Source organism: Pleurodeles waltl, chromosome 5, assembly GCF_031143425.1.
Source record: "Pleurodeles waltl isolate 20211129_DDA chromosome 5, aPleWal1.hap1.20221129, whole genome shotgun sequence".
Lineage (NCBI taxonomy): Eukaryota > Metazoa > Chordata > Amphibia > Caudata > Salamandridae > Pleurodeles > Pleurodeles waltl.
In genome coordinates, this window is record NC_090444.1 from 76,571,302 (window position 1) to 76,590,361 (window position 19,060).

General features: G+C 45.1%; 1 protein-coding gene across 1 annotated transcript in view; it reads left to right on the forward strand.

Annotated features, from left to right (window-relative positions):
* The window catches only part of LOC138295370 (cGMP-dependent protein kinase 2-like), a 256,512-nt gene that overhangs the window by 159,133 nt on the left and 78,319 nt on the right, over positions 1-19,060 (forward strand). The window contains exons 9-10 of the mRNA XM_069233613.1: positions 1,182-1,270; positions 4,502-4,567. Coding sequence (XP_069089714.1) covers positions 1,182-1,270; positions 4,502-4,567 — 155 coding nt within the window. The remainder of the gene's footprint in view (positions 1-1,181; positions 1,271-4,501; positions 4,568-19,060) is intronic.

The window sequence follows — 19,060 nt, forward strand, 5'->3', positions numbered from 1 at the left end:
TTTATATATGTATACACTCTAATTTGTTTGGGAGCAGCAACTTATTTGCAATAAACAATATGAATGCTGAAGAATGCAAATATCTGATTTTTTCCTGCGATGCATGATGGAAGCTGTGAAATTGTACAGTGGTGCAGCTGTATGATGAGTGGAACCTCATCATTTTGGAAGATGTGTATATATATATATATATATATATATATATATATATATATATATATATATAACTATAATGTTATATATATTATGATATACATTACAAAGCAAACTCGGCTTTATTTCCATTTTTTCCTCTATTGTGTTGGCAGCCTTGAGGAACTCATTTGGGACGAAACACGTGTTGGCTGCCTACTTATCACTTGACTGATTATTATGAATTTGGGTTCTAACTTGTGGCATTGTAAATACAACTTATTACCGTAGTGAATATCTTATCTTATTAATGTCATTGCTGGAATAACAGGAATATGTGGCCTACTGCCTTTGTCTTGATTTCATGAGTGCTCAACCCCTTCTTGTGTGTGTTTCATCGACTCCCCTTGTGACTGCATCTGCAGCAGGTCACTGGACATTTAGCAGCTTCAACTTGACACAACTGGAAATTGATCTTAGGATGTGCAATATCGTGTCCATGATTCCTGATTTTTTTTAAAACAAAAAAAAACTATTTAGAATTGATATCAAAATAATGAAAAACAAAGTTTCCCAATTAAATCAATATTACTACCATTGACTGGGTGCTAAGATGTTAAGTTTGTTTACATTTCCATATATTTCAACAAGTATGTATACAAAGAGCTTTCAGATTATGAACACGTTTTGTAATTAAGGCTATTGGCAGCTGGTACTGAAGGAATCTGGTACTTGATTTTCTCTCCCAAGATGACTGTGCTAAGACCTTAACCTAGAGCTGTAACTCAGAGCCACTCTTTCCTTTAATATGTTTATACCTACCTCCAGCCCTACCATTGTATTCTGTAATGCGCATAAAGGTTACATTTTAATATAACTTGAAAGTCCAACTTCATTAACCATTGGCTGTGAAACTAGTGAATTTCCTCTAACTTTTGAGTTTATGTTTCTCTTCTATTGCCTCATACCAATAAATATCTGCAGGTCATCAAAGGGTTGTACATGCATGTGGACTGGACATGTCTCATACAATCTGGGTTTCCCCGCAGGTTCAGGTCACCCAGAGGATGAACGGGAAGGATGATCTGATTGGGATCATGCGCACTGGCGAGTACTTCGGAGAGCTGTCTCCCCTCCGGTGAGTGACGGGTGCTTGGCTCTGATGGTGGTACATGTCGCCTGCATGGTAAAGGAAGGTGTGGATGCAAGAAGAGATACCTGATGGGAGAGCAGGCATAATGGCTGCTCATCTAGCTGCAGGATGAAATAGGGGATGTTGGTGAAAGAAAATAAACACCCAGCTGGGCTTTCATAAGGGCAGAGACATGTCTTTGGGGTGGGACCATGGATTCCCACTGTGACACGCTCACCGATAATGCAACGAGGGCAGCCATGTCTTCTGTTTTGGTTTAATGTGACAATAATTTGTGCATTTTGCACTTTATTTCTAGGTTTTCATGTGGACTATTACCGGTGTAGGGAAATTGGATGTAATTCTCTAAGTATGTGCTAAAATCCTACAGATGTCTAAACACCTGAAGTCCCCAAGCTACTTGAATTGAATGAAAGGGACAGTGTGTGCCTCAGTAAGGGGAAAAGAGCACATAGGGTGAACTGCAGAACATCCCCAGGACAGGTAAGATGTCCAAGGCAGTCTGACAGAAGATGCCACCAGCATCTTCCTGGAGCCCTTGTACTGGGATCTGCAACAGTGTGGTGGGACATGATGCGTTGTTTTCAATCTTCTATTTCTCGCATGGCGCCCCTAGCTCAATGGCTCCCCCTTTCATCATGCAGGAAGGCGTGAGCTGATCTGTCCCCCCTCATGAAAAGAATAGGAGCCCCAATCACAGAACAGATAAGGGGTCTATTGAGGGAAGTAGAGCTAGGCCAAATCTGCAAGTTGCACCCTGGGGCTATTGCACAACCTTATTGAGTGCAAGATGCCTACAATCCAAACAGGCATTGGATCTGGTTATTATGCATGGAAATGCTGCACTTTACAGGCAGGAGCTACATATGTGTACACAGAGGCCATGCCATTGGGTCCTCGTCTCCTGAATGAGTTGGTACAGTTCTGAGCATGAATTATCCATACAGGTGAATTCCATATCTGACAAGGAATATGAGCGACGAAGAGAGCATCGTGATGTTATCTCAGCATTTATATTGATTTTCAGACATGCTTGAAGCCGCTGTTGGTCAGTATAGAATCTATGCTTTGGACAAGCCTCTCTATATGGTGGGATGCACAGAGATGCTTTGATGTTTGCATGGACAAATGTCTGATTGGGGCTTGACAAGGGGGCAGAATAAATCAATTTACAGTTAGATTGTTCCCATCAACAGAGCGATGCTTGATCCACTCTGAGGTTCTTCATTGTAGGCTCACTGGTGAAAGGAACTGATGCAACAAATGCAGCCCAGTCGTCAGTTTTAAGGGTTATCGAAGGCTGCTGGGGTTCTGTAATTCTGACAAACAGATAAATTCATGCTAATTTTGTTTATTTGATTCTATGCTATTGAGCTTGTGTTTGTTTTGAATTGCCATAGGTGTGATTATTATGATCAGAATGGCTCCATTTCTACTGTTGTGTATCCATCATTGATGGTATCAGTTCAAAGGCAACATGGACTGAATCACTTTTTTTTAAAATAAATGTGGAAGTCCTGTTGGAATTGAAGCAGTTCTTCTAATTGTGTGTATTACAAAACATCCTATGGGCCTGCTCTCCCTTGTGGGGTTCCCTCAACCCTCCAAGCTTCTCTTTGGCTCTTCCATTTCTCACGTGCAGTGAGTACAGTTTGTACTTTCTGTCCCTTTCGTACTATGATCTTCTGAGGGAGATTGGCATGTGGGCCCCTTGCAGATAGCTTGGGAGGCAGAGAGTGGGCAAAAGAGACCCGGGCATTTAGGAACTGTTATTGAGAAGGGAGGAATGAATGAGTGAGTGGCACCATGTATACAGCGTTTAATTCTGGGAACCTCTCTAGAATTGTAGGCTGAAGTGCTTAATTTGAGCCGATAGTTTCTGGTACTTGGCACCTGCACTTAATTTTCAGCACTGGCACTTATAACAGTCTGCCACATGGTGGCGCAGTCTTCCTGATTTAGACATCAGCACAACACGATTTGTTTGCTAATCAAATATACCTTTAACATGTCTAATACCTGCTGTCCACGTTTTTCTTATAGCTCTGGGGGCCTGGAATAGTCTGAATTGTCACACTTAAAGGAGTGTGAGGGTTAGTATTTGTCTTGGTACTTCCACTGGCAGGGCTGGAGGGGCAGTGGGTGGTGCCAGGTGCAGTGCCTGCCTGATGAGGGCTCTGGCACTTATGTTTTTTTTTTTACAAATTAAGCACTGGCGGGCCGGTGCGGGTTAGCCTTGTATGAAGGCCATGCTTTAGTCAGGGGTCTGGTGTGAGAGTGGGGTTCAGGGCAGCAGAGAGTAGGGTATACTTGGGGCTGCCACCTGCCTCTAGAGCTCATGAAGTGCGCACATGTGGCGCGTACTGCTGGGGACAGTTGACAATAGGATAGCCCAGTAAGACACCAAGGTTGGGCCTCGGCCTACACACCCTGCTGTAAAGTTGTGCTTCCCTTAGCGAGCTTTGCACGTGTTGTATTTGCAGTGTGCTGGGTGTGGGGGAGGCTGGCCATGGAGGCTGGCACTGGCTGCTTTGGTTTGGTGCCTGGTGCCTCAACAGTGGAGTGGTCTAGCTTTGCTCCACAAGCCAGGCCGTGTAGGAAGTCTGCTGAGGGCATGGATCTTACCTTGCCATGTCTGGCCTCCGGCTGATGCACAGTGGTAGGCACGCCTCGGTGCCGGTGTGAGGGGTCTTGTGGGTGCCCCTCACGGTGCACAGATCACTTGAGTGTGTCCACACAGGCCAGGCCGTGTAGGAAGTCTGCTGAGGACATGGGTCTCACCTTGCCATGTCTGGCCTCCGTATGATGCACAGTGGTGGGCACGCCACGGTGCCGGTGTGAGGGGTCTTGTGGGTGCCCCTTACGGTGCACACATTGCTTGAGTGTGTCCACACAGGCCAGGCTGTGTAGGAAGTCTGCTTAGGACATGGGTCTTACCTTGCCATGTCTGGCCTCCGGATGATGTACAGAGTTTCTCTGAGATACTGATGGGCACGCCTCGGTGCCGGTGTGGGGGGTCTTGTATGTGTCCCTCACGGTGCACACATTACTTGAGTGTGTCCACACAGGCCTTGATGAAACCATACCTTGGCAGACTTGTCTCCCACCACCATGCCCATGAAGAGGAGCCGCCCCCTTTCTATGCACGGATGGTGTCCACACCCCGTACACCCTCACACTCACTCAGCTCTCACTCTGTCTTCTTCTTCCCTGCAGTGACATCTACAAGACGACGACATTCAGGGCCATCGGAGAAGTGACCTGCATCACCATGACGAGAGAGTAAGTCTGCCGATGCCGCCTGATGCTGCTTTCTTGGCCTAGTCAATGCCATGTCCTGATAACAGCTGGGGTACCACCTCCCCCGAGCAGTTTCTGGGGAGGGGCCAACCCCACAACTCATGCTCGACTTCGCCTCAGAGGCGCCAAAAGCAGGGAAGGTGTCAGGAAATGGATCTGTGATCAGAAGGGGTTGACAGGATCATTCGGTATGAGACTGTCCATTGTCAGTCTTTGTTAGCTATCAGTTCCATTTGTTATGCACACGATAAGGCAGTTTGTTGCTCTGAATTCACTACGTGAAGAGTTAGACCCACAACAGGCAGTGTTCATCCTTCCCAGGGCGGTGATGCTGCAGGGCTGGTGTTTAGGATCCATGTCTCCCACAAGGCGCTTTTTTGGCCTCGAGGAGCTCCAGCGGCTGAAATCTGCACCTTTTAACTTTGCTGATGCTGGATACTGTGTAGTTAAAACAGATATTTAGTGTTGCTTTTGGTGAGACTGTGGAAACTCCGATTTTCTGTGGTTTATATTGTCTGACTGCTATTTTTCTGCTATTTTTGACTCAGTGTAGTTCGAAGGGTCAGGCTACGTTTTGTTACTTTAGCGCCAAGAAGCCCCAGTCTCCATGTACAGTAACCCAGGTGCATGCTTTCCATTCTTGCAAACTGCACATTTTGATACCATGGGAAACACTCTTAGTTGAATACTTTTATTTGAAGATATGATGCAGTATGGTATGCTGTGGTGCAGTGCAGTGGTATAACATCATGTGACCTTCCTGGCGGACCATTGCTTGAAGATATGACGCAGTATTTTATGCTGTGGCACAGTGCAGTGGTGTAACAGCATGTGACCTTCCTAGAGACTGTTGCTTGAAGATGTGATGAAGTATGTTATGCTGTGGTACAGTGCACTGTTGTGACAGCATGTGACCATCCTGGGGACTGTTGCTTGAAGATATGACGCAGTATGTTATGCTGTGGTACAGTGCAGTGCTGTAACAGCATGTGAGCTTCACAGGGGCTGTTGTTTGAAGACACAACACAGTTATATTATGCTGTGGTGCAGTGCAGTGGTGAAATAGCATGTGACAGTCCCAGGGGCTGTCGTTTGAAGACTTGACCCAGTTATATTATGCTGTGGTACAGAGCAGAGGTGTAATGGCATGTGGCCTTCCGGGGGACTGCTGTTTAAAGGCATGACACAGTTATATTATGCTGTGGTACAGTGCAGTGGTGTAACAGCATGTGACCATCCCAGCGCCTATTGTTTGAAGACATGAAACAGTTATATTATGCTGTGGTACAGTGCAGTGGTGTAACAGCATGTGACCATCCTGGGGTCTGTTGTTTGAAGATACGACACAGCATGGTATGCTGTGGTACAGTGCAGTGGTGTAACAGCATGTAATCATCCCGGGGGTGTTGTTTAAAGACATGGCAGTTATATTTTGCTGTGGTGCAGTGCAGTGGTGTAACAACATGTGACCATTGCAGCGCCTATTGTTTGAAGACATGACACAGTTATATTATGCTGTTGTACAGTGCAGTGGTGTAACAGCATGTGACCATCCCAGCGCCTATTGTTTGAAGACATTACACAGTTATATTATGCTGTGGTACAGTGCAGTGGTGTAACAGCATGTGACCATCCTGGGGTCTGTTGTTTGAAGATACGACACAGCATGGTATGCTGTGGTACAGTGCAGTGGTGTAACAGCATGTAATCATCCCGGGGGGTGTTGTTTAAAGACATGGCAGTTATATTTTGCTGTGGTGCAGTGCAGTGGTGTAACAACATGTGACCATTGCAGCGCCTATTGTTTGAAGACATGACACAGTTATATTATGCTTTGGTACAGTGCAGTGGTGTAACAGCATGTGACCATCCCAGCGCCTATTGTTTGAAGACATTACACAGTTATATTATGCTGTGGTACAGTGCAGTGGTGTAACAGCATGTGACCATCCTGGGGTCTGTTGTTTGAAGATACGGCACAGCATGGTATGCTGTGGTACAGTGCAGTGGTGTAACAGCATGTAATCATCCCGGGGGGTGTTGTTTAAAGACATGGCAGTTATATTTTGCTGTGGTGCAGTGCAGTGGTGTAACAACATGTGACCATTGCAGCGCCTATTGTTTGAAGACATGACACAGTTATATTACGCTGTGGTACAGAGCAGTGGTGTAACGGCATGTGACCTTCCTGGCTGCTGTTGCTTGAAGATATGATGCAATATGTTATGCTGTGTTACAGTGCAGTGGTGTAACAGCATGTGATCATCCTGGGGATTGTTATTTGAAGATATGATGCAGTATGTTGTGCTGTGGTACAGTGCAGTGGCGTAACAGCATGTGCCCACCCCGGAGGCTGTTGCTTTAAGAGATGACACAGTACTATTATGGCCTTCTTTCGGGGGTTGTGATTGGATGCCATGAAGTCTGAGGTTGTAGAGTCTCTTATTCAGTCCTCATACATGACTCCTTCTCAGTGGGACACGTGTGTTGTGCTCTGATAACTTTGCACAGAGGAAGCCAACCGGGTTAACTTGTACCAGTGTCTTGGTGACAGTTCATCTGCTGCGATGGGGAATCCCTGCCCTGAGCACCAGCAGCGACGACCCGTGCATTTCTGCAGAAAGAGCGAAAGACCTTTGTGGGACCTTTTTAGGGATCAGTACCCTTATCACCTGTCCTGAGCCCTTCACCCACCCCCTAGAACGGGGAGGGTCCAGTGACCCAGATCCTGCCACTCTCATGATGTGCGTTCATAGCATGGTTTAAGAGAGCCGAGCAGCGAGCCAATGGCGAGATTCGTGACTAGTCTGTCTCAGTGTGCAGCCCGCCCATTGGCCACCTTCATGGTTGGCGAATATTCATCATCAGTGCAGGTGCGGGTGGGCGTGGCTGTGCTCTTGTGTGGACAACAGGTAGCAGCACAATCAAGGCTGCATATCAGACCCCAGGTGTGATGAAATGCATTTTCCTTTCTTGGGCATTTCAGAGATGGAGACAGTAAGAAAGATGAAGGAGTTAAACATTTTTGATTAAGAAATGAGAAACCTAGGCCCATATTTATACTTTTTTAGCGCCAGATTTGCGCAGCTTTTTGACGCAAACGTACAAAATATAATGGTATTTTGTAAGTTTGCGCCGATTTTGCATCAAAAAGCGGCGCAAGTGTGGCGCTAAAAAAGTATAAATATGGGCCCTAATCTTTTCTCAGGTCCCAGGCCCAGCTCTGCCCCTGCTGCTGCATCGCTCTTGCTCCCTTCTGTTCCTTGCTTTTTCAGTGCCTTGAGGCCATCTTTACAATAGCGCCTCCTTGCGTCCTACTAACGTCATTTTTTTATGCTAATGTGGCTCAAGGAGGCAATTTTCATCACCCCATATTTACAAAGTGGTACAACGCTAGCTTTGCGCCACTTTGCGTCCTGCGTGTTCCATACCCTTAGCAAGAAAGTCTCATAGCAGTATGTCATACATCTGCACAGTGCTTAATTTGGGCCGGTGGTTTCCAGTGCGGGGCACAGGCACTTATTTTTCTGCCTCATGCATTTACTACGAGCAAAAGACACATATGGGAAAGAAGTGGGAAAATGACGTAAAAGCATCACAAAGGGAGGAAGCAGAACTCTGCAAGAGGGAGCAGAAGGGGCAGGGAGTTGCTGTAAATGGATTTAAGAGGCCCGAGATGGCTTCAGGATTACGCTGCCTCAGTATTCCATGTTTGCACATTTAGGCCCATATTTATACTTTTTGACGCTAAACTGCGCTAACGCAGTTTAGCGTCAAAACATTTTGCGCCGTCTAACGCCATTCTGAAGCGCCATGCGGGCGCCGTATTTATGGAATGGCGTTAGACGGCGCAATCAGACCGGCGCTGCCTGGTTTGCGTGGGAAAAAAACACGTAGACCAGACAGCGCCGGCGTAGGGGGAAAATGGCGTATGGGCGTCTTAAAATGGGGCAAGTCAGGTTACGTCGAAAAAATCGTCGTAACCCGACTTGCGCCATTTTTTTCCGACGCCCATCCCCCATCAACATGACTCCTATCATTGTAAAGATAGGAGTCATGCCCCCTTGCCCAATGGCCATGCCCAGGGGACTTCTGTCCCCTGGGCATGGTCATTGGGCATAGTGGCATGTAGGGGGGCACAAATCAGGCCCCCCTATGCCACAAAAAATTAAAAAAAAAATACTTACCTGAACTTACCTTAATGTCCATGGGATGGGTCCCTCCGTCCTTGGGTGTCCTCCTGGGGTGGGCAAGGGTGGCAGGGGGGGTCCCTGGGGGCAGGGGAGGGCACTCTGGGCTCATTTTGAGCCCACTTGTCCCTTAACGCCATGCCTGACCCAGGCGTTAAAAAGCGGCGCAAATGCGCCGTTTTTAGCCACGCCCACTCCCGGGCGTCTCTTTTGCCCGGGAGTATAAATACCACGTAAAGGCCTGGGAGTCATTTTTTAAGACGGGAACGCCTCCCTTGCATATCATTAACGCAAGGAAGGGGTTCACGCTAAAAAATGACGCACATTCCGGGAACTTTGGCGCTAGACGCCTCTAACGCCATAGTATAAATATGGCGTTAGTTGGCGTTAGTTTAGCGTCGAATTTGCGTCGAAAAAAACGACGCAAATTCGGCGCAAACGGAGTATAAATACGGGCCTTAATGCAGCAGCTGCGTGTTTAAGAGGAGAGCTTCGAGTACCGGCACCTTTTTATTTACAAATTAAGTGCTGCATCAGCACAACAATAAACTGTACACCCAAGGTAACACCTGGGAGCGCCCACATTCTCTTGGAAGTCTCATCTATGTTGACACTGCAACTGGGTTGCATTTATGGTGCTGAAAATGAGTCACAAAAGTCGGGTCCGACTAGCGTTTAATGCAAAATAGCCCACATCTGAGCAAAGATGGCAACTGTATTTTCCACTGGCTCTGGCCAGGAAAGGGTCAGATGGACCATATGGCTAAAAATAAGGAGCTTCTGTCAGGATCTTCTCCTCGAGGAAGAATATAGTTCATATTTCCAATACCAGTCTCATTATTCTTCTAAATCCTGCTTTCACCTGCCAAGTTTGACACCTAAGTTGTGCCTCTAGAAAATATTCAAATGTACAACTCAGGGCCTAGTGGCTTCGAGCCCTACTTAAGCCTAAAAATTGACAAAGACATTCAGTGCCACAGGAAACTTAACACTGTTATAAAATGACATCCATATTTGATTATAAAAATTAGTACATTCTTGGTGGTATATGTGGTGAGTAACACACAGGAAGGTGTGAATATGGCACATGGAGGATTTTAAGTCTTTACAACCTCTACCTTTTTTTCTAAGAGCACAAATTTCATATTACAACAGCTCGGCAGAACTCAGTCCCACCATTCCTTTTATTACATTTTGTCATTATTTCTCTCCTCACCACCCTGAGATGCAGCAAGCCTAAAAGTATTGACAGTCCATTTGTTTTAGCAAGAGAGTTGGATGATGCATATTAGTTTAATAGCAATATATATGACAGCTACAATTAAAACAGTGTCAATGATAGAGTGAAATATCATCATACCAGGAGGCCCAAAACCTTCCCAACCACTTCCAGGTGCCGTAGGACATAGGTCAGGGCCGCCTTAGATCTCATGTACTTTTTTCACTCTCTTTTTAAGGTTATCCAACTACTCATGCATGATAAGAAAGGTGTTGGGAAGGGAAGTGCCTTGGTATGGGTGTCTAACTGTTCGGTTACTAATCCTAAAGTTATTGATTCAAATTTGCTACTTGTTCTATAAGTTCTGAATTTCTTCCTATTTTGTCTAATAGAACAATCATTCCATAGATGGAAGTCAGAGCAGAAAAGGATCTAGAGATAGTTGAAACAGAACGTTCTATCCCTCGTTCATTTAAGGGTTACTCATCCAAATATCTTAATGGTGGAAGAATGTACCCTAGATAACAAGTCCCAACCCAGTCTAAAGGGAAGATCAGAGACAACTGTCAACTGTCCAGAGCTCCTGCTAGAACATGGTCAGTTGGAGCACAGAGCTAAAATACACAAAACCTAACCAGTATGTGCACACTTTCTATCAATACAAGCCAATAGAGCCTTATCACGCAACAGAAATGTGTTACTTTCAGAAAAAAAAGTATCTAATGAGCAGATGCCAGGATTTTGTCCTTGAGGGATGACTGGACGTCCAACTAGTTTTATTATTGTTCTAAATCCCTCTTTCAGTTTCCAGGTTCAAAAAAGAAGTTGCGCCTTTAGGAAATATGCAAATGTAAGGCCTACTTCAGCCCTGAAAATTAGCAAACACATTCAGTGCCACAGTAAACTTCAAACTATTAAAAAACAGCATTCATAATGAATTATAAAATATTACTACATTATTGGGTGTATTCGTGGCGATTACAACGGTGCTACACAGCAGTGTATGAAGATGATACAGGCAGGATTTAAGTTCTGGTCATGTTAATATAAAGATTCGAATTTTGTTCTAGAAAAACAGGGGAAAGTGACTCTGTTGAAACATGTGTGGCAGCATTAAGGGCACTATTAGTTTTGAAAATATATTTTAGGAGCTGATTTTGAGGGACCAAGTCCTTATGAAGTGAAAAAGTAAGAAGGTACAAGAAAGACTACGATTTTGTTCAGACTCATCCTTGAATGCAATGATACATCTTGCTAAGGGGATAAGCAAATTAGAACATTTTGTTGAAGAGATTAGAGGCCAGCTGTCCTCAGATGGCAGTGCCATAGATGGTCAAGAAGCACTGCAATACTAAATGATTATAGATTTGGGAAATCTAATCATCTGGGCCATCATAAAACTTGGCCTGTGTTGGAAAACATGCGTAATAGGCACAGAAACTGGGGCATTTCAGAAGAATTTATGAGAAGATTGACAACAGAAGGAAACAGGGAAGTAGAGAGATTGAGTAGAGTTGAGAAAGAGTTGAATCATTTGGCGGCAAAGGGAGGAATTTGTTGGAAGAAGGCATTACAAGCGACTCTACGAATTTGTTCCTTCGTGGCTGAAAGAGAAATGTGGGGGAGTCAAGATGGCAGTTGATTTCTGTGTTGTGAGAAAGAGGGTTGTGGAGTTCTAGTAGAAGACACAGGGCTTGATTTGGATCTTAGCGGACAAGTTACTCCTTCCACCGAAATCTCAAACCCATAGAATATAACTGGATTTAGATTTCTTTGAAAGTGGATATCCCACATCCTTCTCCACTGTGACTGAGTAACCCGTCTGCCAATATCTATATCAGGCCCACAGACTTAAATGTGACTCAGAAGAGGGAAGATGAGGTGATTGGACATTAAGGCCAGATAGATGGTTCGTATTAGGCTACTGATGTGTTCAGGGAGAAGTGCTCCCATGCGGTTAGATCTAGTAATTGTTGCTAATTTACTAAGCAATGTATAGAGAATTGAAGGAGGAAGGACGGTACTTGAGTATAATTTCTAGTTATAAGGGACGTTGCCAACATACTTGCAACACACAATATGTCAAAAGCAATGTTTATTGTGATGTGATGAGCAGTGAGTTGGTGTTCATTAGTGATAGTGGTACCTTGAACCCAAGAAGTGTGGTGGTAATTTCTTCTTCTTTGTAAAGAGGAAAGGTGTGTGGTGGTTTGAGTGTAGTTGTGTGTGATAGAGGGAAGGTGTGTGGTAGTTTGTGTGTAGTTGTGTATGATAGAGGGAAGGTGTGTGGTAGCTCATGTGTAGTTGTGTATGATAGAGGGAAGGTGTGTGGTAGTTTGTGTGTAGTTGTGGATGATAGAGGAAAGGTGTGTGGTAGTTCGTGTGTAGCTCTGGATGATAGAGTGAAGGTGTGTGGTAGTTTGTGTGTAGTTGTGGAGTGATAGAGGGAAGGTGTGTGGTAGTTTGTGTATAGTTGTGGATGACAGAGGGAAGGTGTGTGGTAGTTTGTGTGTAGTTGTGGATGACAGAGGGAAGGTGTGGGGTAGTTTGTGTGTAGTTGTGGATGATAGAGGGAAGGTGTGTGGTAATTTGTGTGTTGTTGTGGACGAGAGAGGGAAGTTGCGTGGTAATTCAGGTGTAGTTGTGGACAAGAGAGGGAAGGTGTGTGGTAATTTGTGTGTAGTTGTGAATGAGAGAGGGAACGTCTGTGGTAGTTCTGCTGTAGTGGTGGATGAGAGAGGGAAGGTGTGTGGTAGTTCGTGTGTAGTTGTGAAGGAGAGAGGGAAGGTGTGTGGTAGTTCTTGTGTAGTTGTGGATGATAGAGGGAAGGTGTGTGGTAGTTTGTGTGTAGTTGTGGATGAGAGAGGGAAGATGTGTGGTAGTTCGTGTGTAGTTGTGGATGAGAGAGGGAAGGTGTGTGGTTGTTTGTGTGTAGTTGTGGATGATAGAGGGAAGGTATGTGGTATTTCATGTGTAGTTGTGGATGATAGAGGGAAGGTGTGTGGTAGTTTGTGTGTAGTTGTGGACAAGAGAGGGAAGGTGAGTGGTAGTTCGTGTGTAGTTGTGGATGAGAGAGGGAAGATGTGTGGTAGTTTGTGTGTAGTTGTGGGTGAGAGAGGAAAGATGTGTGGTAGTTCGAGTTTAGTTGTGGATGAGGGAGGAAAGCTGTGTGGTAGTTCGTGTGTAGATGTGGACGAGAGAGGGAAGGTGTGTGGTAGTTCATGTCTAGTTGTGTATGACAGAGGAAAGGTGTGTGGTAGTTCGTGTGTATTTTTGGATGAGAGAGGGAAGGTGTGTGGTAGTTTGTGTGTAGTTGTGGATGATAGAGGGAAGGTGTGGGGTAGTTTGTGTGTAGTTGCGGATGAGAGAGGGAAGGTGTGTGGTTGTTTGTGTGTAGTTGTGGATGATAGAGGGAAGGTATGTGGTATTTCATGTGTAGTTGTGGATGATAGAGGGAAGGTGTGTGGTAGTTTGTGTGTAGTTGTGGATGAGAGAGGGAAGGTGTGTGGTAGTTTGTGTGTAGCTGTGGATGAGAGAGGGAAGGTGTGTGGTAATTCGTGTGTAGTTGTGGACGAGAGAGGGAAGGTGTGTGGTAATTTGTGTGTAGTTGTGAATGAGAGGGAAAGTCTGTAGTAGTTCTGCTGTAGTGGTGGATGAGAGAGGGAAGGTGTGTGGTAGTTTGTGTGTAGTTGTGGACGTGAGAGGGAAGGTGTGTGGTAGTTCGTGTGTAGTTGTGGACGAGAGAGGGAAGGCGTGTGGTAGTTTGTGTGTAGTTGTGGATGAGAGCGGGAAGGTGTGTGGTAGCTTGTGTGTAGTTGTGGATGAGAGAGAGAAGGTGTGTTGTAGTTCGTGTGTAGTTGTGGATGATAGAGTGAAGGTGTGTGGTAGTTTGTGTGTAGTTGTGGATGATAGAGGGAAGTTGTGTGGTAGTTTGTGTGTAGTTGTGGATGATAGAGGGAAGGTGTGTGGTAGTTTGTGTGTAGTTGTGGATGATAGAGGGAAGGTGTGTGGTAGTTTGTGTGTAGTTGTGGATGACAGAGGGAAGGTGTGGGGTAGTTTGTGTGTAGTTGTGGATGATAGAGGGAAGGTGTGTGGTAATTCGTGTGTAGTTGTGGACGAGAGAGGGAAGTTGTGTGGTAATTCGTGTGTGGTTGTGAACAAGAGAGGGAAGGTGTGTGGTAATTTGTGTGTAGTTGTGAATGAGAGAGGAAAAGTCTGTGGTAGTTCTGCTGTAGTGGTGGATGAGAGAGGGAAGGTGTGTGGTAGTTCGTGTGTAGTTGTGGACAAGAGAGGGAAGGTGTGTGGCAGTTTGTGTGTAGTTGTGGACGATAGAGGGAAGGTGTGTGGTAGTTCGTGTGTTGTTGTGGATGAGAGAGGGAAAGTCTGTGGTAGTTCTGGTGTAGTAGTGGATGAGAGAGGGAAGGTGTGTGGTTTTTCGTGTGTAGTTGTGGATGACAGAGGGAAGGTGTATGGTAGTTCTTGTGTAGTTGTGGGTGATAGAGGGAAGGTGTGTGGTAGTTTGTGTGTAGTTGTGGATGATAGAGGGAAGGTGTGTGGTAGTTTGTGTGTAGTTGTGGATGATAGAGGGAAGGTGTGTAGTAGTTTGTGTGTAGTTGTGGATGATAGAGGGAAGGTGTATGGTAATTTGTGTGTAGTTGTGGACGAGAGAGGGAAGTTGTGTGGTAATGTGTGTGTAGTTGTGGACAAGAGAGGGAAGGTGTGTGGTAATTTGTGTGTAGTTATGAATGAGAGAGGGAAAGTCTGTGGTAGTTCTGCTGTAGTGGTGGATGAGACAGGGAAGGTGTGTGGTAGTTCGTGTGTAGTTGTGGACGAGAGAGGGAAGGTGTGTGGTAATTCGGGTGTAGTTGTGGATTAGAGAGGGAAGGTGTGTGGTAGTTCATGTGTAGTGAATGATAGAGGGAAGGTGTGTGGTAGTTTGTGTGTAGTTGTGGATGATTGATCGAGGGAAGGTGTGTTGTAGTTCGTGTGTAGTTGTGGATTAGAGAGGGAAGGTGTGTGGTAGTTCGAGTGTAGTTGTGGATGAGAGAGGGAAGGTGTGTGGTAGTCCGTGTGTAGTTGTGGACAAGAGAGGGGAGGTGTGTGGTAGTTTGTGTGTAGTTGTGGATGAGAGATGGAAGGTGTGTTGTAGTTCGTGTGTAGTTGTGGATTAGAGAGGGAAGGTGTGTGGTAGTTCGTGTGTAGTTGTGGATGAGAGATGGAAGGTGTATGGTAGTTCAAGTGTAGTTGTGGATGAGAGAGGGAAGGTGTGTGGTAGTTCGTCTGTTGTTGTGGATGAGAGAGGGAAAGTCTGTGGTAGTTCTGGTGTAGTTGTGGATGAGAGATGGAAGGTGTGTTGTAGTTCGGGTGTAGTTGTGGATGAGAGATGGAAGGTGTGTTGTAGTTCGTGTGTAGTTGTGGATTAGAGAGGGAAGGTGTGTGGTAGTTCGTGTGTAGTTGTGGACAAGAGAGGGAAGGTGTGTGGTAGTTCGTGTGTAGTTGTGGATGAGAGATGGAAGGTGTATGGTAGTTCAAGTGTAGTTGTGGATGAGAGAGGGAAGGTGTGTTGTAGTTCGGGTGTAGTTGTGGATGAGAGAGGGAAAGTCTGCTGTAGTTCTGGTGTAGTTGTGGATGATAGAGGAAAGGTGTGTGGTAGTTCTGCTGTAGTGGTGGATGATAGAGGGAAGGAGTGTGGTAATTCGTGTGTAGTTGTGGACAAGAGAGGGAAGGTGTTTGGTAGTTTGTGTGTAGTTGTGGATGATAGAGGGAAGGTGTGTGGTAGTTCGAGTGTAGTTGTGGATGAGAGAGGGAAGGTGTGTGGTAGTTCCTGTGTAGTTGTGGATGATAGAGGGAAGGTGTGTGACACATGCGTATGTGTGCCTGGTGTTGCTATGTATTACATACGTGGAATGTGTTCTCGTAGGTTTTATTTTGGAGAGGTGTTTGAAGGCGGATGTCCACTCAACAAAGAAGTATTTATAAAACCTCATTCATTCTTAGATGCCACCTTCATCTGGTAACTTACCCGCTGTGCCACTTCCGCCGGCCTCTAGTCGCCAACAGTGATATAGATAGTAGTTATCGCGGCGGGATTTTGCATCTCTGTGTGACCTTGGGCGGGTGTCTTCGAGTCACAAGCGCTCAGCCTTTGATTAGGGCTCCTGTCTCTATAGCTCAAGGGACAGAAAGGGAGAGACAATTTGTTCCACCTACTTTCAAAGCATCTGACCTTTAATGAAGTATGAAACGCCCATCAGGATTTTGTAAACTTCAGTCACCCCCTCACCCCCACCCCCACAATTCTCACTCATCACTCTCTCCCTCCTCTTAAACGGAACACGCGATGCACTGTTTTATTGCTTTTTTAATACTATTATTTGTAAAACTATACTACACACTTAAAGATAAGTTCTAATTCAAGTCAAAGAAGTCTTTATTCGATATTTCATCATAAAAGACATGCTACACGTCATAATACTTATAAAATTGTCAGTGCTAATGATTATAACAATACAATATTTCATAAAAGCTACTAAAAACGTATTAAATCTATCTAATGCATCATTTGTTAAATATTTTAACATATTAATAAAAAGGAGTACATTACTTTAAAAAGGCTCAGTTCTAAAATTCAGGATAATTTACTTATCTAAAACATGTAGCTGTTTTAGTGATTCAAAACGAATTATCCATGCCCACCCCAGGAATTTGGCCACCCCTATTGCTATAGTAGGTGAAGGATCAGTTTTAAGGATCCTACAAGCAGTCTCGGCCGATTGAGTGCCCAGACTTTTGCATAGGGGTACCAACCACTTCTTCCTTGGGGCAGCATATAATGGACAAACAAAAAACAAATGGCTCACATTTTCCCGCATTTCAGTACACAATGGGCATTTATCTGGGCCACCAGTACCCCAGGTGGAGGTTAAACACCTTAATGGTAATGAGCCCACTCTAACTTGGTGATATAATTTACGGTCCATGGGTTTTGTTATAACATCCCAGTACTTTTCAATTGCAGAGGCATCTTTCACGTGTAAAAATGTTGTTGTAAGGGAACTACCTATAAGGGATGAGTGTCTTGTGCCTACCACCCATTCCCAATATAGTTGTTTCAGCACTTTTTTTGAAGGAAAGGTAGCTGAGTCAGGGTTGTGCCAAAGGGCACCTAGACCCATGGCACAAAGAGAGGTTCTAACACCCTTAAACCAGCCAATCTTATCAGATCCTAGGGTGTCCCTTACCTCGAGACATGCTTTCGCATATAATAACAGCTCTGGGGTAGACCACAACCTCCGCCAGAAGGCCAAGGGCCGAAATCTGGCTTGGTCTTCCACCGGTTGAAGCCCAAGGTCATAAAGGAGCGGAATACGTGGGGATGACCTTGGAAGACCAACCGCCCCTCTTGTAAATCTATTTTGGGCCAGCATCAGTCGGTCCAGATTGCTATAACCCCAAAGCTCTGCCCCATACAAGACTGAGGGAAGAATTTTTGACCCATAGATTTCCATAAGTGGGGACATCGGGCGGGTAAATGATCTTTTATATTCCTTAAGAAGGGCTCCGCCTAGTTGAGCATGTTTAAGTGCTTGGATATCAATCTGGGGTTTCCAACTAAAATTGTCACTAAAATGCACACCCAGATATGTAAATTCATTAGTTTGCTCAAGAATAGCACCACCCATTTTGACCCTTGCCACAGTTTGTGTTCGACCTCTTAGTACCATAAATTTTGTTTTAGAAACATTTACTTCTAGCTCATGCTCGTCACAAAATAACTCAAATCTGAGTAGGGCCTGCTGGAGCCCTTGCCTAGTCTTTGATAATAACAAGGTATCATCCGCGAACATGAGCAATGGTACTTTCATTCCCGCTATCTGGGGAGCATCCGTGGGATGTGTTGCAAAATATTTGGTAACCCCGTTAATAAACAGGGAAAACAAAGTGGGAGCCAGGACACATCCTTGTCTAACACCTTTCAAAACATGGAACCTGTCCGTAACCTCGCCAGGCTTACCCCAGCGGACTTGGGCATAGGTGTGTGCATGAAGATTCACTAGGAGTCGCACTAGAGCCCTGGGCATTCCCTGTTTCAGTATGCAATCCCATAATTTAGGCCTAGGAACCAAGTCGAATGCAGATCTTAGATCCACAAAAGCTGCATATAACTTGCCCTTACCCAAAAAAACTGTTTTCCAATATAAGAGGGCAAAACGAAAGGCTTGATCAAGGGTGCTTACATGAGGTCTAAAGCCCGCCTGCAACGGAGTCAAAATATCTGAGTCTGCTATCCATTCCTGTATCCTCCCTAAGACGAGGCGCGCTATAATCTTTTGGATCGCATCAATAAGGCTGATAGGCCGGTAGTTTGAGGGTACTGAGCGATCGCCTTTCTTGTATATAGGAAGGATTTCTGCCCCATACCATGAATCAGGAATTTTAGCGCCTGCAGCAACTGCATTCGCCAGGTGGAGTATATAAGGTACCCATAGGTCCTGGTCTTCCAAAAAAATGTCCGCTGGAATACCATCTGGGCCAGGGGCCCTCCCTTTGGGAATATTTTGCAGGCAATTGATAACTTCAGTAACAGCTCCGCGGGCTCAAGACGGTAGGGTATAGTCACTTCTACTGTATAACACTTAAACTGATCCTCAAAAAATGTTACCCACTGATGATTAGAGACAGATGCTGGGCTATAGTGGGCGTCCTGCGAGATAGCCCATCTCATGAGATACCAAAACTGTTGCATGTTGCGTTTACCACAGGCTTCTGACAGCATAAGCCAGCGTTCCTCATCCCACTTTTGTTTTGCTTTGCATTTTGCCTCATTATAGAGTTTTCTACAAGATCTAATCTGGCTATGATTTTTGTTTTTAATAGCCTCAAAGAGAACTCTTTTTGTCAAACTACACTCTTTATCAAACCAAGTAGGGGATGAGTATTTCTTGGGCCTAGGTTGTTTAGGGATATGTTTGATGAACAACTTTTTAAGTTCCTGAAACAAGTCAGAGTGGGTACGTATAAGTTCGCTGTTAATCTCGTCCTGTGAGCCACAATTGTTTAAAAGCT